Source organism: Argentina anserina, chromosome 5 (genome assembly GCF_933775445.1).
Source record: "Argentina anserina chromosome 5, drPotAnse1.1, whole genome shotgun sequence".
In the NCBI taxonomy this organism is placed as follows: Eukaryota; Viridiplantae; Streptophyta; class Magnoliopsida; order Rosales; family Rosaceae; genus Argentina; species Argentina anserina.
Window position 1 is genome coordinate 956,364 of NC_065876.1, and position 25,368 is coordinate 981,731.

At 39.5% G+C, this 25,368-nt stretch overlaps 4 protein-coding genes across 5 annotated transcripts; 3 read left to right on the forward strand and 1 right to left on the reverse strand.

Moving 5' to 3' along the window:
• Positions 1-9,640: 9,640 nt before the first annotated feature.
• Positions 9,641-11,097, reverse strand: LOC126793857 (lipid phosphate phosphatase 2-like). The gene is made up of 7 exons (XM_050520486.1): positions 10,882-11,097; positions 10,697-10,784; positions 10,499-10,608; positions 10,307-10,400; positions 10,037-10,225; positions 9,879-9,938; positions 9,641-9,768 (listed from the first exon to the last, which is right to left on the reverse strand). Exons 1-7 carry the CDS (start codon positions 11,095-11,097, stop codon positions 9,641-9,643), a joined length of 885 nt encoding a protein of 294 aa, XP_050376443.1.
• Positions 11,098-13,571: 2,474 nt separating this feature from the next.
• LOC126794706 (uncharacterized) lies at positions 13,572-15,972 on the forward strand. Its single transcript, XM_050521475.1, has 2 exons — positions 13,572-14,692; positions 14,919-15,972. The coding sequence occupies exons 1-2, from the start codon at positions 13,584-13,586 to the stop codon at positions 15,853-15,855; spliced, it is 2,046 nt and encodes a 681-aa protein (XP_050377432.1). The 5' UTR covers positions 13,572-13,583; the 3' UTR covers positions 15,856-15,972.
• A 2,748-nt stretch (positions 15,973-18,720) lies between these two features.
• LOC126794860 (uncharacterized) lies at positions 18,721-21,251 on the forward strand. 2 transcript variants are annotated; one of them, XM_050521652.1, is made up of 5 exons: positions 18,721-19,668; positions 19,930-20,038; positions 20,255-20,390; positions 20,757-20,886; positions 20,971-21,250. In XM_050521652.1, exons 1-4 carry the CDS (start codon positions 18,755-18,757, stop codon positions 20,876-20,878), a joined length of 1,281 nt encoding a protein of 426 aa, XP_050377609.1. In that variant the 5' UTR covers positions 18,721-18,754; the 3' UTR covers positions 20,879-20,886; positions 20,971-21,250. The 2 variants fall into 2 exon arrangements, with proteins under 2 accessions (XP_050377609.1, XP_050377608.1); XM_050521651.1 differs by having other exon boundaries at positions 20,757-21,251.
• Positions 21,252-22,779: 1,528 nt separating this feature from the next.
• Positions 22,780-25,163, forward strand: LOC126793858 (uncharacterized). Its single transcript, XM_050520487.1, is given in 9 exon segments — positions 22,780-22,919; positions 23,076-23,149; positions 23,211-23,293; positions 23,542-23,666; positions 23,947-24,188; positions 24,353-24,376; positions 24,379-24,486; positions 24,592-24,692; positions 24,854-25,163. Coding segments are annotated over 9 exon segments (1,032 nt in total). The 3' UTR covers positions 24,989-25,163.
• Positions 25,164-25,368: the final 205 nt, after the last annotated feature.

Sequence of the window (25,368 nt, forward strand, 5' to 3'; positions counted from 1 at the left end):
GTCATGCATGTGTTAAACAGCGACAAGCGTGACCCGTAGACCAACTGTACAGATATTGTCTCAACTTAACCACCTCACAGGTGTTGGTTTTTAATCACAAAAGGCTTCGGTACAATTGATTATTATCCACCCACTTATAAACTTTATTTTCTTTGTCACTTCTTAGATGTGGGATCTCTCCTCTCCAACACGCCCCCTCACGTGCAACCTAATTTTTAGGTCTGCACGTGACAGATTAGCATCCCACATACTGGGACGAAATAAATCAAGGTCCAGTAACCAACGACACTTAGTGACATCCAATCGGAAACTCTCCGATGACATGATAATGGCACCCATCTTGGGCTTATGACAAAGTGGCACCCAACTCGGGCCCACGACAGATTGGAGGCGCGACTAGAGAGAGACCCGCTCTGATACCATGTTAAACAGCGACAAGCGTGACCCGTAGACTAACTGTACCGATATTGTCCCAACTTACCCACCTCACTAGTGTTGGGTTTTAATCACAAAATGCCTCGGTACAATTGGTTATTATACACCCACTTATAAGCTTTATTTTATTTGTCACTTCTTAGAGGTGAGATCTCTCCTCTCCAACAAGCTACTTGTGCATCTATCTGATAAGATACTCCTATACATTTAAACATGCACACAAAATCAATACACATTCCTTGGACGTGCTTTGTTGATTAGGGTATTTCATCTATGCATAATATAGGTCGGGTAATTAGAAAACAGTAATGTTTGATTAGGGTTTTGAACTTTTGATGCTTCCGAGCATACGTGAGATATTTTTCAGCAGTTTGGTCAGGTATTTGTACCATCCATTAGATGTGAGGTCCAGTTTCAATTTACAAGTCTGTAATCAAAGACGTCGAGGTTATCAGGTATCATTCCGCAAATGTAACGACCCCAAAATTTCGAGCCTAAAAACTCAAAATTCTAAAGTCGTTAAACACAAAATAATCTCAAATAAATCGAAATCATTAAAGTGTAACAGCGGATCAATTCTGAGTTCTCAATACAACTCAGACAACCAATTATTACAATCCAAATTTATAATCCATACATAAAATGGAAATGTAATAATCCTCACAAATCACTCACAAATCTCACAAATAAATTCACTCAAATTCTCACACAAATCCACGCCAGAAATTTCACCACAACAGGGTACGAACGACTTCGAATCTCCGGAGTCGTCACTCAATCTCCGCTAATCAGTACCTGCGGAATTATCCCCTACACCATTGAATTGGTGCACCGGGATTGTAAACACAAACCCGGTAAGCTTATAGCTCGTATGAATAAAATCACAATACAGTTCGCATATCAATAGATACGAAAGATCACAAAACAACAAATATAAATGCCCTCATGAGTCAATAGTCAGCCCATCTGGTTGACCCAAAGAAATATGAAATAAAACGCTCATGAGGAAATTAAGTAACCCTTCTGGTTACCCAATGCATTTATAATACGGGTACCAAGAACGCTGGTACACATCTGTTACCCCTCTCGTAATACACCGTTGATATTGGATAGCCACCCGCTACCCAACATCCAAAATAAACTGAGTACCCATGAGCAGATAACCACCCGTTACCTCACATGCAGTACTAAGGCAGACAGACTAGAGCTCTAACTGTATCGTAACTTTCGCCCGGCCAAAGGCTAGGTTCCGACTTGCCAAACACGTACAATAATCTCACATCATATTGTACCAAAAATCAGGTCCGAAGACAATTCACATTTTAACAATCTCAATGTTAAAAGTCACGTACAATAATCACACATCATATTGTACCACACATCACGTCCGAAGACAAATCACAATTTTTAACATTCTCCGTGATAAATCATGTACAATAATCACTCATCATATTGTACGTTTTAAAACTTTCACGATATCACCACAATAAAAATTATAACAGTATATTATATAGCAAACTATATATATTCGTATTTATTACCATTTATACAATATATACATAGTCCACTATATCCTATACATGTCATATTTCATTAACACCTGAAGAATTACGTACAATATTCTCACATCATATTGTACCATTCAAATCACATACTCATGCACAATTTTCCGTCACCGAAATGACTATTGTTAATGAATTAATAACAGTACGTAATTTAATGAACTATATATATATATGTACTTATTACCATTATACGGTATATATGTAGTCCACTAAATTATATACATGTTGTAATTCATTTGATAAACACACTTGCAAAAATGTTGAATCACCACGAGGGTAGATTCGTAATTCAGTGAGATTTTACTCACCTTATCGACTCGAGCGTAATTCCACAATTCCCGATGATAATTCATTTCCTCGATTTAGCGATCACCTTGAAAAGATAAGACAAGCATTTAGAATCGTTTCGTAAACCTTTAAATGCCGAAATAGTAATAATCGGTTACTGTTCAGCAATTTTCGGTCTTACGAAATTACTGTTCACTGTTACTATTCACGGTTACTGTACAAATATACGATTTATACGTATTTCTATACGTATAAATATTATATACGTATTTCTGTACGTATAAATACTATATACGTATTTCTGTACGTATAAATATTAATACGTATTTTTGTACGTATACGTACGATTTAAATGTAAATACAAACTCAGTAAATAAAATTTACTAAATTACCCTTTTACAAATTACTTTTTACATTTACTGAAAGTAATTTATAATTACATTTACCGAATGTAACAATTAATTACATTTACCGTAGTAAATAAAAATTACATTTACATTTACCGTACACAGTAAATTACCAAAATACCCTTCTGACAAATCTGAGCACACCGCCGCACACGGCGGCGCGTGTGTCACACGCGCCGCCTCCGGCCGGCCGCGCGTGGGGCCCACGCGCCGACGCCAACCAAGGTGCGTGTGATGCCACCACCGTGCCTAAACTCTCCCCCTCCTCCTCCTCTATCTTCCTACGGCCTCCGCCTACCCCTAGGCTATCCCTAGCCTCTTCACGCGCCGCCTCTAGGCGGCGGTATCTCCTCTCCTCCTCCTTCGCCGATCCCCCACCAAAACACCACAAATCGATCCACAATTACATCAACAACATCACAATGACCAACCTAGCTAAACCTCACCTTGATTCGAACCTTTGGATTGTCAAATCGACGTTGAAGAGCTCGAGGTGCCGGCGGCCTTGCAGTTGAGAAGCGGCGGTGCCTATCGCGGTTTTCAATCGCCGATCTTGTCACCGGAGGCACTAGGGGTGAGGAGAGATGGTGGTGGTGCAGTCCTTATGCCTTGGTCTCACCGGTGGGGCGTTTGGGCGATGGAGACATCACGAGGTTTCAGGTGAGAGGGAGAGCACGATAGGGAGAAAGAGAACCGAGAGAGTGAGTGAGAGAGATGGGAGGGAGCTCGGGGTCGAGAGGGAGAGGGAGGAAGCCGAGAGAGGGAAGGGGGAAGAGAGAAGAGCGAAGAGAGAAAGGGAGAGAGCGGCGGGGAGAAGGAGAGAGAGAAGGGTTTCCAATAATGGAAACCCTAATCTGAAAAGTTTCTATTTATACTCGTTTCAAAAATCGGAAACTAACTTCCGACGTTAATAACTTTTACCTCCGACGTCCGATTCGAACATGTCACATACTCCCGAACTCGTATTGACGAGCTCTACAACTTTCGTGAAGGAAGTTTTCGCAACCGAGCGACGGAAATAAAAGTCGATAAATACTTTCGGAAACGTAACGTTTTTCGAATTAAACGTTCCGATTACGTTTTCGTTGTCGATTTCCGAAATTTATAAAAGAAACGAACACACTTTAAAATTTTCGAAAACTTATAACTTAGGAAAAGTATAATGACTCGTCCCGAAAAATCGGGTTATTACAGCAAACCCAAGATTTACAGACCTAGTAAAGAGATATTTAATTAACAAAGAAGTGAAAATGGAACACTGACCATGTGAGTAAGAGATCCCATTGTTGGCAGCTTCGAAACACCTCAAGGGCTCAGGATAACATATACTGAAAGGAAATTAAATTAGGTTATGCGGTTTTTCGTTGAATTTTGAGGCAGGAAGCAGCAGTATTTATAGAGTAGTGTTGTTGTCTAAACATACTCTGTTTTTTTTATTCGTTTAAACATGTGTCTGCAAGTAGCCAAGTAATTAATTTGAACTTAGTGAATGTCATTGAAGTAAGAAATCTAGAAAATTTGGTTTGATTCTCCGCGTAAACATCATTGCCCGAATTTAATTGTAGTGCAGTCATTTTCATTTAGTTTGTGTGATCTCAGGAAAAACATTTCAGTACTCCTGGAGAACCATGTGGTAATGTCCAGTGAACATCCCCACTTATTATATTTTAATACATAGATTTATTATACCAAAATTATAAATTTATATTTGTAAAATGACATTTATGGGTATTGATAATTTTGAAATAGAATTTCAGGTTTAGATTATAGAGTTTTAAGGTATAGGCTTTAGAATATAGGGTATTAGAGTGTAAGATAGGGATGGCAAAAATACTCATCGGGTAGGGTACCCACTGGGTATTCGACCCTAATGGGGGAGTGTTTCGGGTAAAATCGGGTAACAAATATGGGGATTTCCGCTGTTCGGATAGTGGAAATGGTAAGGGGCGGGGATGATATTTCGATCCCCATCCCCATACCCATACTCACTCATTAATATATTATATTTTTAATATAATTTACTAATATATATTCACTCAAATAAATTAATAGACAAATTAAATAAATATCAAAATATATTTTGTGATTATTTGCACGTACAACGATTTTTGACGTAAGGGATAATTTTATCATGATATTTGATTTTTATTTCAGTCTTTTGTATTTTTATATACGTTATTAGATTTTTTTAATATTAAAATAAATTACTATTAACTGGTATTGTGGGCGGGTATGGAAACTTAATCGCCTAAGGGTATGGGTACGGGAAATACCCAGTATCCTATTACGGGGATCGGGGCGGGTACGGAGATGTAAACAGACTTGGGTATGAGTATGGTTTTTCAATCCTCTAACCCTATCATCCCCATTGTCATCCCTAGTGTAAGATGTAGGGTTTTAGAAAGAAACCCAAAATAATATTTGATAAAATAGCTTAAATATGATTTTTTAAAATTAAATCCCAAGTGTCAAACGGTGATTGGAAGGGTGTACCACTGGACATTGACGTGGTTCTCCGAGAGAACTGAAAAATTCCTCGTAATCTCAGTCTAGTTTATGTGATATGGAAACTTTTCTCTCCTTTAATTTTGCTTTGGTATGAATACTGGAATGCACCGAAAAATTCAGTCTTTATTATATTACACAAAACCAGTTTCTTCAAAATTTGTTCTTATTTTAAAGATTTTACTGGCGTGAAGATGGTAAAATTCAAAGCTTAAAACAAAAACAACTAATTAAGGCCCAGTTTGGTTCCGAGGTGCGATTGGAAAAATTTACTAATGCATATTTAATTAGCAACAGCTTCCAAAAGCTCTATTTTGAAAATTTCATAATTTACCTAAAAATTACATTGAAGTTCATGAACTTAAGAAATAAATTAATTCATCAAACATATTAATCATATTATTTGAGAATTTAAACTTATAATCTGGGCCAAACTCGAGGCCAAACTCAGCTCTAATCCTTACTTGCCGCTTCATATTTGGAACAAACAAAATAATTATGGGCAATTTTACTTCCCATGTGTGCACCAACACTAGTATATGTGCGTTTTGATTTGCCTTTCTAGCTTTCCCGTTTACAATCCACACTTCTCATTTTTTTTAGTTAAAACTTTATTTATAAAGTTACTAACATCAAGACTTAAAAAGTAATGAAGAAGGTGAATTGTAAGACAGGGAGTGCAAAATTCAATTCATCGGCGATTGCCTAGTGTACGTGAATAGAAGAGGCCGATAGAAGTCCGCGGGCTGGATAAGTTAAGATCACGAAAAAAGCCCGGCCCAGTAACCGGAAAATGGTACTGTGTTATGCATGCTGAAACAAATCAAACAATCGAGTGGGATCAAAGCTAGGATTACCCAGTAACTTGGTTCTGAATCCCACTATAAAACTTGGAACATTTATTTTGTAACCTAACCTAATCACAAATTAAAAAATAGGATTAACAATGGTTCTTAGAGCAAACATTCATACATGCATTTAAAAAAAACACATTCATACACAATGACAGAGCCAGAAAATTAAACTTATTGGTGCACAAATTATTATAAATGATATTAAAATATAAAGAAATTTGTATATGTAATCTCAATTAATCGCAAAGCTTTGTAAATTTAATCATTAAAAACAACATCTCTCTTACTTGTATAATTCCAGCCAATAACCAAATATACATTGTCATCTTTTATGTAAAACTATGATTTGGTATGTTGTTTCAAAGGAAAGACTACAAAAAGAGTAAAATAAAATAGTTGGTGTTTGCAAGAATTGAACCAGAGACCTTGGAAAAAGCATTGAAACAGCTTACCATTACACCAGGAAAGCAGTCTACTTCATTAGACATCATAAAAGTTTTAATCGTACTGGTGCACGGGACCTAGTAGGGTCTAACGCGGCTCCGCCCCTGTTCATACATGGTGAAGCCATAAACGATCAACTAAACCAGAAAGGCAGAAACATTTGGAGCATACCCAGTACTCAGATAAAGCTTGTTACTGTGACACTTGGCTAATTTGGAGGAGGAGGCCCAGGTGGTGATTCTTCCCCAGGAGCCGGAGGAGCTGGTTGTCTCATTCCCGGGTGTTGATTAGCAAGCGGTGATGACAAACGAGGCGGTGGTGATCTCCTTTCTCTCAGCTCCCTAATTATATAGGTATCTGCATGCAAAACTAAGCTCAGAAAATCAGTGCCCTACTCTCACTCTGTTACTGTAAATCACAAATGTGCCTGTATATATATACCTGCTCTCACCGAGCCTAGCTGAACTGTGAAAATAGTAGCGACTAGCAAAACCATGAAAAAATGAAGTAGACACGCCCATTTCTCCTACACAGACCAAGTTCTTCTGCTTCATCTCCGAGCTCATGGCTCCATTCATAAAGCCTACTTTCACATAATGACAAAAGTTCCTGCTATGGTTGACTGACCTGACTCAAGTCCTTACTCCTTACTGTGGGGTGTGAAATCTTGGGTCTTTTGCCATTTTGCTAACAAGTTAAAATAACATTACTTATGATCTGCATTCTGCAACCCACCACCAGATTCCTTCTAGTATTATAAGAGCCAAAGGACAAAGATTTTTGAAACTCAAGCTGTATCTTTGACCAAATTGAACAAGATTGCATGGAAAAGATGAATCTTGAACACCAGTTTCATTTCTTAATTTAATCTACATCCCATTACAATACAATATTGCCAAGACTACTAAATCCAAACATACCCACAAGTTGATTCAAACTTGCTCTTGAATATATTTTTTTGAGCTTGTGACAACCTTGGAGCCAGCTCTTGGTGGCTTCTTGAACAACAGGTAAGAATTGCTGTTGTTCAACTGCACAACATTTTCAGCAAGGTTATGCATGACATCCACATAAGCATCTCTAAGCTTCCTCACAAGTGTGATGGATGCAATTATCTTCTGGTGCAGTTTTGGAAGCATAATGTTCTTCATGTAGTACTGGACATGACTCTGAGCCTGACCTCCCAACACTGTAATGTTCTGATTTTGATCTTCCCCATCATCACTACTTTCCCAGCTGCTTAATCTGTTGTATCTTCTCCTTCTGTAAAACTCCATCTTCATGCTACCCCAAAATGGAGAGAGAGAATCAGAGTAGAATGCCAAAGAGAAATAGGGGGTGAAACCGTGAAAGGCCAAGGAGTGATGGCCATAACCAAAGTTGGTGTGGTGCAGAGGTGAGCTATAAATAACTTAGACCAAAAGCAAAGATCATTTAAGTGTTATGGGGAGAGTTACTCATATCTAGAGCCCTTTTGCTTTTTGCCTAATTTGAGAGAGTCGAAAAGGGAAAGCGTTTTTTGGTGCGTTACACAGAAATAACTGAAGTGTTACATGCTTTTTAACAAAGCACGTACATATGAACTTGGATGATTCTAACAGAAGTGCTTCCTACAGAAGCATTGTGAAAAGGACCTAAAGTGGTCTTTACCCTTTAGTCATGGAGGATCAGTGAATAACACTTGAGGAGTTGAGGTAGGTCAGTTTATAAATTTGCAACAACATAAAGTCAGAAGCCAGCAATGGAGAGCGTGTGAGTTTGGTTTGGCCTTTGTGTATAGTTGTCAGCAATTAACACATCCCAACTGTGTTCTGGCACTTGTTCTGACTTTATAGACAAAGTAATAAATATGAGCCTGGAAGGTATTTGACAATTTTGTTCATTTCAAGATCTGAAGAAACCCCAGTGATGATCATAGACCATCTCATGGATATACATTACTCTTCTTCTACATACAGTGGTACTTATCACAGGCTGCAATTTAACCCTTTAAAGGAAATTAAGACCTCAGAAATCTGTTTGATTTTACTTTATCAGGTAGGAACATCATTAATTACCTTCAATGCTATCAAATTTACCCAAATTCATGCCTGAGTTTTGAAGACACTGAACAAAGTGGCAGCTAATTCCCTGAGAAAATGATACCTCATTACGAACACAAAACTGTACTAATATAATCATACCATTAGTCCATTATCAATGCTAATGGTTGCCTTCACCCTCTGGACTTTCACATAGAGTTTAGCTTATTCTTTTAGCTTTTGAAAAGATCTTTCATCTTATGCACAACAAAAGGCATGTTTAACTCCTCTATACTGTCCCAGAAAAACAAAACCAGAAGATATCATTCCGATTTATGGATTGTTATGCAGAATTCGTTCTAGGAAAATGGTTTCATTCGTACACATAAAAGGTTACAAATTTGTTCATCTGCTCAGTTCTAAGAAATTGATAAGCTAACCAACCTTAATCAGTTGCTGTAAAGCAATGAACTACAACATTAATCTTCTGAAACAACTGGAAACTACCGTGAATTCAACTGCACAACACGGCCAGCAAAACAAAGCATCATTCCCACATAAGCATTCCTAAGCCTTCTGAGAACTGCCATTGATGATGTTGTAACCTTGAGCCGCAGTTTTGGAGTCACTTTCATCCTCCAAAACTTGATATTCCCTCTCCCTCCTGCTGCATTTTCCTCAGTTGTAACCACACTTCCTAGCCTACGATAACATCTTCTCCTCCGGAACCTCCTCATCTGAACCTTGAGCGCTGCAAATGTCGGCATATTTTCAGAGAAATGTGCAAGTGAAATGAAGATGAAGCTGGCTACTTATCCAAATACAAAAATAGGCAACTATCAGGTGTATGTTTAATTGAGTTATTAAAAACAAGAAATGCAGCACATGTAATCATGTAATGAGCTTCGGCTCCTGTCACCCTTCAACACTTTACAGTTTACACCCAACTGTTGGTGTAAGCAATAAATAAAACGGGTCCAGCTACTTGCTATCTCATACTTAATTTGTTTACTCATGACTACTTAAGGTTTTTACCTTGCCCGTATGAATTATATACTAGTGTGAATGTGTGATATCTTCTCACAGCTTCAATGTGCAATTGTGTATCGATGCATCGAGTTTCAGGTCGAATGGGAATCATCTGCAGTTTCGACATCTGATCTTTGTGCATTAAAAGGGTTAAGCCTTCTCGACGAGGCATCATTGCGCTCCACAACCATCATTTGAAAATATATATGAGGTGCCCACCCTGCAAGTTCAAGGTTAAAACACATGTTGGAGAAGTAGACTAACTAACATGAAGTCATGAACTGATAATATCGACAAGATTGAGAAGCGAAAAATGAAGGTAGTTTCTACCTTCTTCCTGGTTTGGATAAGGAAAAGACTGCAAGTAACAAACTGATGCTATGACAATTCCTGCACTTACACAAACTGAAATGTTACAATCTGTTTTCTAAGTTCGGTTTTCTTTCATCTTTTTGTTTTATTCTTAAGGATTTGTTTAGCAGACGAACCTATAAGACTACCAGACAAAACGTCTTGCCAATGATGCCAGTAGTCATCCACCCGCGAGGTTGCTACCAGAGCAGCACCAAGTAGTGGAAACAGAACAATGCAAAGCTTTGCAGAATGGCCTCGACGATCAAACACTTTGATCTTCCCAGCCAAGTACCACGAAAGAAAACCGAGACCTGCAAATGACACTGCACATTGACAATAACAACCACATTATGCACAGCCTTCTTCAGCTACAAGATCATACAAATAATGCCAGAAAAGCTTACCTGAAGAATGGCCACTAGGAAAGCTTTTATATCCTTCCTTTATAACATTCTTATCTCCAGTACACATAACATTCCCATTGTTCGGTTCATACACCTGCAGAATTCATAGGCAAGAAGTATTCAAGACAATATTCAGCATGATCTAAGGACGCGCGACAAGCCTCAAGGATATATAATGACATTGTCACCTACACCTATTCCATCAGGAAAACACCGCCAGAAGAAGTTGGGACGGGGGCGACCGACAGCATCTTTAATTGCATCAGTGATAACCAGAGTTATCAGAACTGAATAGAAAAGACCTGAGTTGCAAATGTGACCATTTTCATTAGCTCACAAACAAGTAACATACAACTGGTATAAGGAAGCCTAAATGGACAAAGGGAATACCCAGTATAGCATGGTGCAAGTCATAAACATTCTTTCTCTTCCAGTAGAATGCAAAAAAGATAGCAGTCGGCAAGATTATTGCATAAATCTGATACAGCAGGTCAAGATTGAAATTAATCAGTTATGTAAAGCCAGGTAAGTGTGTACGTACAAAGATATAGAGATTGTGAGAATGAGATACATACCGGAACGGCCCACATAGGTATAGTGTCTGGATGAAAGGGGTATGACACATCAGTCATCATTTCTTCACTTATAAACCGGTGAAAAGGCTCTATGAGATTCAAAGTAAGATCGATTGCCGCAAGAAGTAGAAGAATTATCCAGTCATACTTGTGCACATTAGCCACTTTGACTCCATGAGATTTCAACGTGTGAGATCCCATATGAAAGTTTTGCATCTTCACCGGGCTAAAATGTTACTACAATTTGAAATCAACTGGTTGCAATGGGAGGATCATATGCTAGTAGCTTTAACTTCCTCCCAGAGATAAGTGTCCTGAAAACTTCTTGCTAAGTTACCAAGTAAAATGCGAATTGCTGTCACAGTTAAACAAAGAAGAAGATTCACACAAGAAAACCAGTATGCCAGTATGCCATAGTAGATAAAAACATCACAACCATGAAACCTAACCCTGGTAAGTAGTAACAGAATCAATTGTTAATGCTACATTTAATTACTTCCCAAGCTATTAGGACAATGATCATTGAACTCATTACCAATCCTTTTCCAGCCGAAATTCAGTTCACTTATGGTATTGAACTATCGATCATAAACATCAACAACACAAGACGTGCATCGAACTGAATTTCATCAATCGTCCAATGACATACAGAACCAACATGAGATGATGAGAACCAGAACATAAAATTTACAATCAAGCTTCATGGTCCTTCATTGCTCATTAACAAAACGAAACTCACCTCTTTCAAATGCTATGGAAATTTGTGATCGAGTGTATGAAATTGAACACGGTTCAGAATAATGCCAATAGCACAAAAATGATGAGAGCTGGTCAGCACAACCATGAAACCTAAATTTTACGAACCCAATGATGACATATATAACACATATCAGATGGCTGGCTGTCAAAGAACATGGACGTAATCGAATATGGAAGTAACCTAATTAGTGTTTTCACAAGCCAACCATATATTAATGTTTCAGAAAGCTGGCCAGTACAATCATTCATACTAATCACAAATGGAAAACAACACCATTGTTAAAGACGATCGAAGACGTGAACCATGAACCATGAAACGTAAAATTATGATTACCCCAGAGATAATGATTATCCAAAACATGATGCAGGAAAACTTGAAAAAGGTAAACATCAATAATGTCATATACACAGAGAAGGGAGATTACCGCCGATTTGATATCTGTGAAGAACAAAGCTCCGACGGACCTCCTCCTCTAAGGCAATGGTAATTCAGATAGGAAGAGGCCCTTACGTGGTACAGTGAGGAGGAACCTTTGGAATTCAAAGGGTTCATGCGATAGTTATTCCAGCGGTTAAAACTTTTGGGGTTGATATCAAGCGTTACTTGCAATTTTTGCGGTCAATTTACTCTGTAGATTTGTATTATATTTAAGGGAATAAAGTTTCTCTGCTGTAATATTGTATTGTATTGTTAACTTTCTGTATCTGTATCTAAACTTTAGGGTAGAATGTTCGATTGTCATTTTACCCTTGTTGGTATAACTTGTATATTGTGATATACAAACTTAAACCTGTGTCTGATATATTGATATTATTGAAACTATTCTTAGCTTACAAGTAACATGAAGAGGCATTAATATATAGATCATGGCTCCAGCAACACCAAAATCCTTGGCAAACTCGATTCAACTCACATTCTTCTAGTACTAGATTTGCTTGAAGCGATTATAGAATAGAATTAAGCTGTATGCCAGTAGATGGTAGACTGGAAAGGCCTCTGATTCTGCAGCTCAAAACGTGGAAACAGAATAAACTATGGACATTGGCAAATGTATGCAAAGGACAAAGTGACCAATTCAATAACATATTCAATTTCTAAAGAATATAGGGTAACTTATAGTCTTATACTTAACAAAAATATATGTTGTAATGTCTCATATAAGTTGTTGTTATGACTTATAAAAGATATAAAATGGTGAAAAGATTTAATAATGCCCTGCATCACATTGCTCTCCTATATTTGCTCCTAATGTAGTGGTATTGCATTACAGTCTCCTCGTTTCTGTAGGAGAAGCACAAGGTGCTCCATCATTTTAAAGTTTGCTTTGATCATCATCAAAATGGTGGAGATATATAGATCCACATCGTGCACAAGTTTCTAGGGTGATGCACATGACAAAGTCGAATTCTCTCCAACTTCATCTCCATTACCTAATTTAAGGATCTCAAAATTACCGTGTGCTTATGAGAAATAAACATCTCTCGTTTTAAATTAATTGTGTTTACACTTCTTCGCGCTTAAAAAAATACTCTTAGAGCGGTATGTACCTATTACATTTTCATCTAAACATGTTCTGATTCGTCATTTCATCTCTAGTTTCAAAACTATACGATTTATGTACATCAATATATTATGATCAAACCTCAATTATCACTTATGTACTGTCTCTATTATGTCTCAAAATTTCACCCCCATGACTTTCGGGACTAATAAGAAATTTGCATGACCTGGCATCACCTCATTGATCCATAAATACTCTAAAACTCCCTCAGGATAAATAATTAGAAGAGAATTAGATTTACAAGAACATAGAGAGAGCGTTTCAATTCCAAGTCAAACACAAATATAAAGTAGTCATCTTTCACTACTGGACCCCTTTTGTAATAACAACCCAAGAATCTCTCTCTCTTTCTCTCTCTCTCTCTCTCTCTCTCTCTCTGTGATGGATCCACCACCGCTCCCACCACTTCCGGCCACCACCGCCGCCGCCACCATGCAGCTCAGCCACCCCGACTCACTCGAATCCTCCCCCCGATCCCGCATTAATGCCGACTCTTCCTGGGACGTCGAGCCTCTCCCTCAGGTCCCCGGCGCCAAGCTCCGCCTCATGTGCAGCTACGGCGGCCACATCATCCCCCGCCCGCACGACAAGTCCCTCTGCTACGTCGGCGGCGAGACTCGCATTGTCGTCGCCGACCGCCACTCCTCCCTCTCCGACCTCTGCTCCCGCCTCTCCCGGACGCTCCTCAACGGCCGGCCGTTCGCGCTCAAGTACCAGCTCCCGACGGAGGACCTCGACTCACTCATCTCCGTCACCACCGACGAGGATCTCGACAACCTGGTGGAGGAGTACGACCGCACCACCTCGTCGGCGTCGCCGCTGAAGCCGTCGTCGCGGCTCCGTCTCTTCCTCTTCTTCAGCAAGCCGGAGACGGCGGCGTCCATGGGGGCGCTGCTCGACGACGCCAAGTCCGAGTCGTGGTTCGTCGACGCGCTCAACGGCTCCGGCTTCCTGCCTCGGAACCTCTCCGACTCCCCCGCCAACCTGGACTGCTTGCTGACCGGCGGGAGTGACTCTTGCAACGATTTAGAGGCGGCGGCGGCGAATCAAGGTGGCGACTTCTTTGTGGAGAATGAGAGTGGAAAACCTAATGTGGCGGCGCCGGAAGTGCATTCGATTTCGGAGTCGGCGTTTGTGGAGAACAACACGTCGTCGTCGTCTGGATCGTCTACTTCGTCGCCGTGCTTGGCCAATCTGCCGCCAATTAGGGTTAGGATGGATGGAAATGTGGCGGGAGTAATGCAGGGTCAGATAAGCTATGCTAATCCACCAACAATGGCGGCCTCTGGAGCTTTGAGTACTAATTCTATGGCGGTGAGTTCAGGTGGTGAAACTATGAACAGGATCAACTCGGAGGATGAGATTTCGGCTCAGAATGTGCCTGTGGCGTTTCGAAAGCCGCCTTTGCCAATGCCATTGCAGCCGCAGCATTTCAAGCAGGGTGGTGGTGGTGGAGGTTATAGCCTGCCTTCACCGGATTCGGTTGCGAGGTATATCTCTGTTTCTATTGCATTGTTAGTTTCGATTTAGATGAATATGTGAACTGCTACGTTTGTGACTTTTATTTACTGTGAAGAGTAAGTAGTGTAGATAGTTGATACTGATTTGACTGGAATAGAGAGATTAGTAGGAGCCTAGTTTGTGGATTTTGCTTTTAGATTATGGAAATAATGGATAGGTACTGAAATGGTTATGTGGTTGTTTACAAATGTGTAGCGATAGTAGCATTGCGTCTGCAAACTCTCTTTCGAAACCAATGTACTATCAAGAGCAAGTTCAAGTTGGAGCTAGAGATAGTAGAGCACCTGTTAGCCCGAATACAGCAAGTGATGCTTCGGATCAGGGTTCCCGAAACCAAGTTCAGGATTCAGCGTACAGTATGCCTCAGCAATCAGACCAACAACAACAACAAAATCAGCTTCAGCAACAACAGGTTCAACAACAACAACTGCTACAGCAGCAACATCAGCAACAACAACAGCTCCAACAGCAGCATCTCCAGCAACAGCAACAGCAGCAACAACAATTTGTCCATGCAAGCACGCAGTATATGAATATTCAGCACCCTGCTACTGGTCAGGTGCCAGTGTCACCTTACTACACTGTGTATGCTCCACCGTCGCATCAGCAACAGCTTCATCACCAAATTGATCATCAGCAGCAGTATCCAGTATATATAATGCCCGTTCCACAGTCGCAACAACCATACAAGATGGCCCTGCAGTCCAACATGGTGGATCCAACTGCTTACAAGGACAGTATGCCACCCGTTTATCCCCCAAAGGCAGCTTCACCTGCTATGCCCGAAATGACTCAAAGTGTTTACCAAACCTCTGTGACACCAGCTCCTCAACTAGTCCAAATTCCTTCCAACCAATATCAGCAGCAGTTTGTTGGTTACCCTCAAATGCATCATCCATCTCAGTCCATTGCTGTTCCTTCCTCTGCGACAACACCCAACTATGCTTACGAATACGCCAATCCTTCACATGAACAAGTATTCTACACTCAGCATCAAGCAGCCCCATTGCCTCCGCAATATCAATCCATGACTCCAGCAGCCGCGGCTGCAGCAGTAGCAATGTCAGATGAAGCAAAGCAGCTAGCTGCATACTCAGCAGCAGATCAAAGCCACATAGTCATAACTCCTTAGGCGAGAAATCAAAGAAAACAAGTGATTGGGTTAAAGCTGCAGGTTAATATTACCCTTATTACATATATTCTCTTATTGATGGTGTATCTATATAAGACTTTGCTAATTGCTCATATGCCTAGGATTTTACAATAAAGAACTTTTTTTTCTGTCGTGTTATGGTTTATATATATTATAGGTGTTTCCTTATGTTCAGTGTGAATCTGTGTCAGTCATACTGAATAAAGATATATAGCTGTGAGAAATAGGATTCCAGTTGTGTTACTGGAAATGCTTTGGCAAGGAAGATGGTCATATTGGGGTTTTATGGTTTTTAATTCGAAGAAATAGAAAGTAACATCTGCTACTGCAGAGAACTGGAACAAGCACATGAATAGCCATGCCATGCCATGCATGTCAATATAAGATTTATAGCAAAACGTTTTCTCCATCTTTTCGAGAAGGCATCAGGTGCTTGACTAATCAGATGACTATGCTGAGATCAGAAATACTTGATGTAAAATATGGGTATTGCTGGGAATCTATGAACATGCATGTCAACAGGGATCAATTTTATATCTTGCGATTCTCAAGTGTCTCTTCTGGCATACAGCTATTCCTGATGCAGCAGCTCAATTAGCAATGTAGTTGAACAGAAGCAAGATGGTTCATTTTCTTCTTCCCGGAAAACCTTGGCCCCGGAATCTGAGAACTAGAAGATGGGTTGACAACCTTAAGAACTAAAAAAAGGGTGTGAATAATGAATACCGTTGGCCGTTGCGTTTTACTCCCAAATTGAGAAGGAGATATAACATTGTACCATACTCCAAAGTATTCCTAAGGCCAACAGTGGCCATGGCACCCCATAAAATTTGGTTCTATGTATTTGTTCTTTTTAGTGCAAATCAGTTCATCCTAGCCCATCCATAATAAGGCGGAGCCATACTTCAGCCTGCTAGCTATATAAGATGACAGCCCCAATCATGAGATGCAAATTTGCTCCCCACCCATACTTTCCAACTTTTATCACTACCCACCTAATTAATTGACACATGTCTTCTAACCGTAACTACTCTAATTATGGTTACTCTACATATTTTGTATAATCTTTTTCTTTCTTTCTTTTGTTTTTTATTTTAAAACCAAAATGTCAACTCCTAATAATAAAATATCAAATCCTAATATCATTGAAGTTATTTGACTTATTTCCCCAACGTTCGATGCTACTCAATCATGCATATAAACTTTATGATCCTAGTTTATATTATACTAATCTTTTCTCATTTCATAATACTAACCATTAATTTCATTCATATATTTGATCGTTTTAATTTTTAGTGTTCATTTTTGGATATTGTTTATGACATTTTCAGTAGTTATAACATGATGACAATATATTAAATTCGATTCTAATGGAAGGAGATATGTTTTTCTTTTGAATATTTTTCTATATTATTTTCCTTAGTGATACTATGTTCGCAAGATTGACTTGCACATATATGATCAAACTTGTTCTCTTGCATTTTTTTTTTCCGGAAGCTTGTTACTCACTTTTTGAAAAAGAGAAATTATATACTACTCGTTGATTAATATATATTAGGCTTTGATTTTTTTAACTTCAACATTATATAATAAATTTTATTAATTATATAGTATTAGGATTTGATACTTTATTTAAAGAAAAATATTAGATAAAATAAAAAAGAAATAAAATTAATATGTAGAGTAACCATAGTTAGAGTGGTTAAGGTTAGAAGACATCTATCAATTAACTAAGTTTGTGGTGATAAAAGTGAAGAAGTATGGGTGGAGAGTAAATTTACATCCCCAATTATGTGCTCGTTTGGTGAATAGTATTTGATGCCTGATATTGTGTAAACTTTGAGTGTGACTACCCGGAAAGTATTTCTTCTTTTTTCTTCTTCTTTTTTATTGAAAAGGGAGTGTTCTTACTTTTTCTAATGACTGTCCATTTACAGTTTGTTTTTTTTTTCTGCTTTATATTGGACAAATATTGATCAAACCTTTAACACATCCCAGTCCTAATCAATTTCATCATCAGCAGGCCAGTCTACAGTTGTTAGATTTGACATTAGGGCTAGGCTCTTGACTCTCTTGGTCTCTCTTCCAAAGTCATATAATAATGCCCCAAAATATTGTTCACTGAAAACGACGACCGAAATGATCTTCAAACCCAAATGGACAAACGAAATATCACCCAAATGGAAGGAAACGGATTAGATGCACACTTAGTGCGCGGGCACCCTCCAATATTTTAATATTAAAAATCAATCACAACTATTTATTTGCCTTTTTGAGTATTGAGTTGTTTTTTGTCATTAACGGTGTTAATTTTTTTTAGAGATTGAATCTCAACAACAAAAATCAGGTGAAGAATGTAAGTTTATGAGATTAAATCAAATTTTAGAGAAGGTACGACTCGATTCGACGGATAGACAGGATAGTGAACTGGGTCAAGGGAGGGAGGGATGGAGGTATCATTGATTTTGGCTTGGGTTAGACACCAAGTCGGTGAGTGCATGGGATCTCGTCGGAGTTAAGGCTCGTTGGGTTTTGGTGAGGGTGATATGCGTCTCACTAATGAATGTCTATCAATAGTTCTGAGGCTGATCTTGTTTGAACTTTAAAAAAAATGAAATGTAAGGATTGAATCGAGTAGATATGGAAGGATTAACGCACTTAACTGCCACGTCATCAATCGTGGCCATACTCTTATGAGCATGGAATAAGCTCTCCAAATGGAAAAAGAAACCCACCATAGTATCCAACTCAAGCTTCCCAAGTCCCCACCACCATGATCACACTCCCTAGCTTATAGTGCCGACCTCCTCAATATCTCTCTCTCTCTCTCTCTCTCTCTCTCTCTCTCTGCAAATGCGCCACCAAAATCTCTCCTTTAATGGCGGCCTTGTCTCACCTCTCCTTCATCCCCAACCTCCCTCCAACCAAAGTCAAGACCTTTAACTTGAAGGTCACCTCTTGCCTTTCTCTAAAGCAATCCAATGACCCAGCTCTCGCTTCCCATAACGACGCCGTCTCATCCGACACCCTCCGCGTCGTCTTCGCCGCCGGCGGCACCGGCGGCCACATATACCCCGCCGTCGCCATCGCCGACGAGCTCAAATCCACCAACCCCAACGCCCACATTCTCTTTCTCGGCATACCCAGAAGCATGGAGAGCAAGGCCGTCCCCAACGCCGGCTACGACTTCGCCGCCCTCCCCGCCGCCAAGCTCCGCCGCCCGGTTCTGTCGCTTGGAAATATATTCCTTCCTTACTACTTGGTCAAGTCGGTTATCTGGAGCTACTTTAAACTGCGGGAGTTTGATCCCCACGTGGTGATCGGCACCGGCGGGTACGTGTCTTTTCCGGTGGGCATTGCGGCGGCGCTGAGAGGAGTGAAGCTTGTGATTCAAGAACAGAATGCTGTTCCGGGAATAGCCAACTGGTTGCTGTCGTTTTTGGCTGAGGTTGTGTTTGTGGCTTTTAATTCGACCATTGATTGTTTCCCAAGTGGGAAGAAGTGTGTGGTGTGTGGGAATCCGGTGAGGTTGTCTTTGAGGAAGAATGTGTCCAAGGCCGCTGCGAGGGGGCGGTTCTTTCCCAACGCCGGCGAGATTGGGGAGGAGGTGAAGGTGGTTTTGGTGCTTGGTGGGTCTTTAGGGGCTAATGCTGTAAACATTGCTTTGTTGAATTTGTATTATCAGATGTTGTTGGAGAAGGAGGACTTGTTCATTATATGGCAGACTGGAGTTGAGGCCTATAATGAGATGGAGAGCCTTGTTAAGAACCATCCGCGGCTGCTTTTGAAGCCGTAAGTGATTTCTGATTCTGTAGTTAAGTAACCACAACGCCAAATTATGCTTGAATATAACTTGTAGTTGTTCATTAAGAGTATAAGCTTGGAAAGAGTGGAAAAGTAATCCATATAGTTTTGTATCATCCATTGGGTTCAATAGTAGTGATCATCAATATTTTGTTGTTAATACTGTGATAAATGATACATATCCTATCCTAGGTAGTAGACTTGCTATGTCATTTGTCATTGAATCTGATCTAACTCTGCATATCGAAGGTTCATGCATAAAATGGATTTGGCATTTGCGGCTGCAGACCTAATTGTTTCACGAGCCGGTGCAATGACTTGCTATGAGCTCTTGGCAACTGGGAAGCCTTCCATTCTGGTAATTTCAGTTTTCAAGTTCTGTTGTAGAATTAAAGCATGTCGTGATAGATTCATAAATAAGACCTAATTTCTTGCTTCTGTTTTTCAAGTTGTATGAGACTATCATCCATGTGAATATATAATGCCCATATCTACCAATGTTTCATCATGTTCTTAATATCAATAGTTTTGTCCCTTTTTCGCTCAAGGAGATAACTCATAATTGCTTTTGTAGATACCATCTCCAGATGCTGCTGAAGGACATCAATTCAGAAACGCCACATTGATGGCAGACTTAGCGGGTGCAAGGGTTATAACTGAAGATGAACTTGATTCAACAACACTTGGAAATGCAATAGAAGAGATATTAGGTATGTCTATTTTGTTGCCTGATCATATACATTGCTTGCTTGCTTTTTAAAGTTTTAACTATTATGGTTCTCAGAAAACACTTACTACTGTAAAATTGTCTTATAATCTGGAGTTATTTTAAGCCTAAATGATACTTTGACATATATATATATACTGCTTAGCATGTTGTGTATGCGTAATCTTTGTATATTTCCTTCCTATGGTTGCCTCTTAGACTGAATATTCAAATTATATTGATGAATTTTTTTAGTTGTTGTGTATGTGCTGTTTTATTTGTTCATGATAAGATTCTGGGATCTGGACAGTAAACTAATCCAAGTTGACTCTAGATGTGAGATTGCATTTTGATCTCTTCTTTTTTACAGGGGATGAGAGTATAATGGCAGATATGTCTGAGAGGGCTCTGAAAGCTGCAAACTTCAATGCCTCTGAAAAGATTGCACAGCACGTTCTTTCTCTAGTCAGCTCATCAAGACCAAAAAAGTAGAGTTCAAGGTGGTTTATATCCTTCATAAGCGTTAAATCCTGCATCCACGCTCCATTACAGTTGACCAAAATTAGTTAATTTGTTATATGCAGAAGGGTTCCAATTCCATAGAAGTTGAGTTCAGGAAGTTGCCTTCATCCTTCTGGCAAAGGGTTTGATGAGGGCCTTGGTAGCTAGGAAAGTCGAGTCAGGATCTTCATGTTAGATTTACATAAATTCTTTTCCAAGCTGTTCCTAAAATGGTTAGAGGCTGCATTCTGTGGTGTGATGAGGAAGAGGTCATATTCACCAAAAGAGTGATTTTATTTAAACTGATTCTGAAAAGAGACTGATTTTATTGTTGTAGCCTTCTTCTCTGTATGCAAAGGAAATCTTATTCTGAATATCCTTCTCGTTCCATTATTACTTCTTTACTTGCTATATTATAACTTCTATGCAGGGTGCTATGGTGCTCTAAACTAATGAAACTCCAGAATCCAAAGCTGTTAGATTGCAGAAAATTTGCAGTGTACTGATTCTCGATTCTAGAGTTTCAGTATAATGAAAGACAGTCACTAATATTTATACACAATTACATGCTGGTTTTAACAAGCGGAGCCTTTCTTCACTCCTTTAATCATTTTCACGAAACCCTGCAAAAGTAGTTCAAACATTTGCTGTATCTGCACCAATTACTTTGCTTAATGAACCATCTTTTGGTCGTTGGGGCTGATCCATTTAATTCCAATTTTCCAAAACCACCTCCCTACATAAAAAATAGTGGTAATCTGACTCATTACGATGGTTGCTAGGTAGGTCACTTCTTTAGTAGGCCAGCCGAATGGATCAGAGGACATGAGGTGGGTTCCCGGAGTGACCAATCTTTCTTAAAATTTGACCGTGAGATTTGCTCCTTTTACATGGTCGACCTCCGAGGTCTCTTATTGAATGACAATAAAGAAAAAAAAACACTAAGCTAATCGGACAACCGAACGAATTTCATCATTTTCATGTTACCTTAACAATAATTTTTACTTTAAATTTAATTCACCCATTGTTTTCTCTATATGAAATCTAGCTCAACTAGAAAATCCAGCCACCGATAAAAGAAAAAACGCAAAAACAAAAGACGGAAATTATTGAGTAAACTAGTGAGAAGTAAAATCCAACGGCTTGAAAATTGTGAAACAAAATTGTTCATAAAAGGAGAGGAAAATACTGAACATGAGATTCCCATGCGGTCCATTGCCTCCAAAAAAAAAAAAGCTCATTTCCCTCCCGCTAAATTGGCCAACCACCTTTTTATCCCCTAAATAGTAATTTCAATTCAAAAACCCCAAAACGATGCCGTTTCTTTTTCCCAGTTCCGATCTCCGTTCTCTCACCACCGCTTTCGTCACCGACCGTCCCTACTTCACCCCGAACCGCTTCGCGTCTCCGCACGCCGCACCCCGACTGCTTCCCCCGCTGGCGTAGCCTTCGATTTAAACAAAACAACCGACCCGCGGTGGTCGGTTTGTACCGCCGACGAGCTTCACTACGTCGCCGTTCCTGACTCCGGTTGGAACCTCGCTCTCTGGCGCTACCTTCCCTCTCCTCAGGTCAATTCTATCTCTCTCTCTCTCTCTCTCTCTCTCTACATTTCTATACATCGTAGAATCTTTGATTGATTGAATTGATCGAAATCGCAGACGGAGCTGAGGAACCACCCGCTGCTACTGTTGTCAGGGCTCGGCACTAATGCGATTGGTTATGATCTCTCGCCGGAGGTGAGAGAGAGCTTTGCTATTTTCTTAGTTCATTTTTTCAGCAAACTTTTGTTTTTGTGTGTATCAGTTTTGCGGAGAAATCTAGTCAATTTTGTTTTTGGTGCTTTGAATTGTCATTATAGTACGGGTTTGATGTATGTTTAGGGAGCTGAAATGCATGTGAATCTTTGTTGTTTAGGCCTCGTTTCGGCGCAAGGATATGATACATGGATTCTTGAAGTCAGAGGTGCTGGCCTGAGCACACATGGTACTGACTTGGGGGAAATATATGGTAGGCGTATTGGATTCATGTCGTAAGTTTCTCTCGAAAAGAGAGCATTGAAGATTGTAACTGGCTGCAAGCTTGTGTGATTTTTTTGTGCATTGAGCTGAGAGATTGTCAAGTTTGTTCGTTTGTTTGTATCAATTGTATGAGTGGATTCAGAATGTGTGAGTTTCCGGTTTCGCAGGTTTGTTAGAGGCAGAGCAAAAGCGTGCGACAGAGATCAGGGGTTTAAGTCGGATACCATTCAACATTATAGAAGTAGGTCAATGAGCGGTCACAAGATTTGCTGACTTCCAAGAGCGATTTTCAACTACGTTAGAGGATTTCCAGAAGCAGCTTGATCTAATTGCCAAGCTTGATTGGGATTTTGATCACCACTTGGAAGAAGATGTGCCTGTTGCGGTGAGGTGACATCCTTTGATATGCTGGCCTTTATCTGCGGTGCATAGTGTCCTGAAAAAGAAAAAAATGTCTCATTTTGATCACAGATGGTTATGTGCATTTGCATGTATGCATGTCTTTGTGAATTCATACAAATTAATGACTTTTGATATCAGATGGACTGATGGAGTATATAAGAAATTAATCTCTTTAGATATCCAAAGAAATATATGCTTTGAATATTATGATTGGATTTTTTGTCATATCAGATGGAGTACATAAGAACTCAATGCAAACCAGAGGATGGGGAGCTTCTCGCAATTGGTCACTCGATGGGGGGTATCTTGCTATATGCAATGCTCTCACGATTTGATAAGTTGCCAAGCTACATTTTGTAATCAAATTTTCTTCAACTTAATTGTTAATCTTTACCTTCTCAGGAGACACAAGGAACAATTATTGTTATTCTGGTTTTCTTCAAAGCTTGCACTCCTCAGCTTTAGAAGATCATTGCAATATTTCTTTCTTGACACTAACATTACAACTTACTGATTTTAGCCTCTCAAGGACAAGATTCTGGATTCGGATCAGTAGCTACTTTGGGATCATCACTTGACTATGGGCCTTCAAAATCTTCAATTAAGTTTTTTTACCGCTGACAAGTGATATGAAAGACAATTTCTTTTGTATATCTCTGCCTCTGGAACCAACGTTGATGAGCATACTAAATCTGCCTGTGGTGCTCAGAGAGAACCTGCGCAGGTGCTAAACGTTCCTGTTCCGTTCGGTGCAATATATACTGTTATTCATCATCTTGTGAGTGGCACACCAGCTTTATCTTGGTTAAAACCTCAAGTTTCTGCGCAAGACATGATGGATCCGGAGTTGTATGAAAAGCTTGTCTTTAACGACTTTTGTAAGTCTGGAGTCATGTCAATATACACCGACATGTTGACACAGAAGTTTTGTTTTAGCTTATATCAACATTACTTAGTAATCACTCTTTTCACCTCTCTCACAATAATTCTGTACTGTTAACCATCCCATAATTGTAATTCTCAAGCTGATCACAATATGCAGGTATTGTCCCGGCTAAGCTTCTCTTGCAACAGCCTTCCAGGATGGTGGTTTGTGTGACAGGAGTGGGACTTTCTATTACAAGGCTCATCTGTGCAAAAGCAACGTCCCCATATGTCCTCCTGAAGCTGTTTATGGTATAATGTGAATCTAGTTGAGCCTGATGTCTTAACATTCATCCCAGAAACTAATTTCCAATTTTCATTTGTCCCCTTCATGTTTCTACTGTGTACCCGGAGTAGAAACAGTGAAGGTAATCCCTGAGCAATTGGTGACCTTCAAAGTTCTTGGAGAACTCGGTGGTCCTTACTATGCACACTACGATTTAGTTGGAGGTCGCGGGGTATGAATTATATGTCTTTCTTTTATTGACTTCAGCATTTCTGTTTATATGAGGAATTATATGCTTTAAATGATAACAAAATGTCCATATGATTTTTTCAAAAAAAATATTTGATTTGTTTTGTAATTTTAAGTTCCGCTACTTTTTTTCCCGTCATGCAGGCAGCAGAGGGAGCGTACCACACATTATTTAGTTTCTCAATCGTCTTGACAGGGCTTGATTTTTTCATCTGCACAAATCTTTTTTTTGAATCAACAACGCATGGTCTGAGATACATCTGGCACAATTCTTTATAAAAGGGCAACCATATGAAGAATCCCCAAAAGGGGGTCAAAATGGCGATAGATACGTACATAGTTCTAATCAATGTAACTTATATGTATAAAATGCAAACCAACGTTAGTTCAAGTGTTGGTAGTAAGATGTAAAACATTGATCCCACCTTGAGAACTGGCAAATTCATTACATATAGACGAAAAGTATGGTTTCCTAACGCAGCCAGGATTCCTGAGACAGTGGTATAGTTATAAGCATGCCAGGATTCATGGTATCAACTATCAAGCCTACCAAACATCTGTACCCTTTTTCCGGTACATAAAGGACATTCATTACCTCACCATTGAAACCTGCTAGTAAACCAAAAGAAAAGAAACGAGTAATTGCTCATTTAATTTGA

What these genes read in the sequence shown, in the direction of transcription:
- LOC126793857 (XM_050520486.1), bottom strand. Translation starts at nt 11,097, where the DNA reads ATGCAAAACTTTCATATGGGATCTCACACGTTGAAATCTCATGGAGTC. An exon ending in TACCTATGTGGGCCGTTCCG is followed by an intron (nt 10,785 to 10,881) that starts GTATGTATCTCA and finishes CTGCTGTATCAG; the next exon opens with ATTTATGCAATAATCTTGCC. An exon ending in GTTTTCCTGATGGAATAGGT is followed by an intron (nt 10,401 to 10,498) that starts GTAGGTGACAAT and finishes TGAATTCTGCAG; the next exon opens with GTGTATGAACCGAACAATGG.
- LOC126794706 (XM_050521475.1), top strand. Translation starts at nt 13,584, where the DNA reads ATGGATCCACCACCGCTCCCACCACTTCCGGCCACCACCGCCGCCGCC. An exon ending in TCACCGGATTCGGTTGCGAG is followed by an intron (nt 14,693 to 14,918) that starts GTATATCTCTGT and finishes ACAAATGTGTAG; the next exon opens with CGATAGTAGCATTGCGTCTG.
- LOC126794860 (XM_050521651.1), top strand. Translation starts at nt 18,755, where the DNA reads ATGGCGGCCTTGTCTCACCTCTCCTTCATCCCCAACCTCCCTCCAACC. An exon ending in CCGCGGCTGCTTTTGAAGCC is followed by an intron (nt 19,669 to 19,929) that starts GTAAGTGATTTC and finishes TGCATATCGAAG; the next exon opens with GTTCATGCATAAAATGGATT. An exon ending in CTGGGAAGCCTTCCATTCTG is followed by an intron (nt 20,039 to 20,254) that starts GTAATTTCAGTT and finishes TTGCTTTTGTAG; the next exon opens with ATACCATCTCCAGATGCTGC.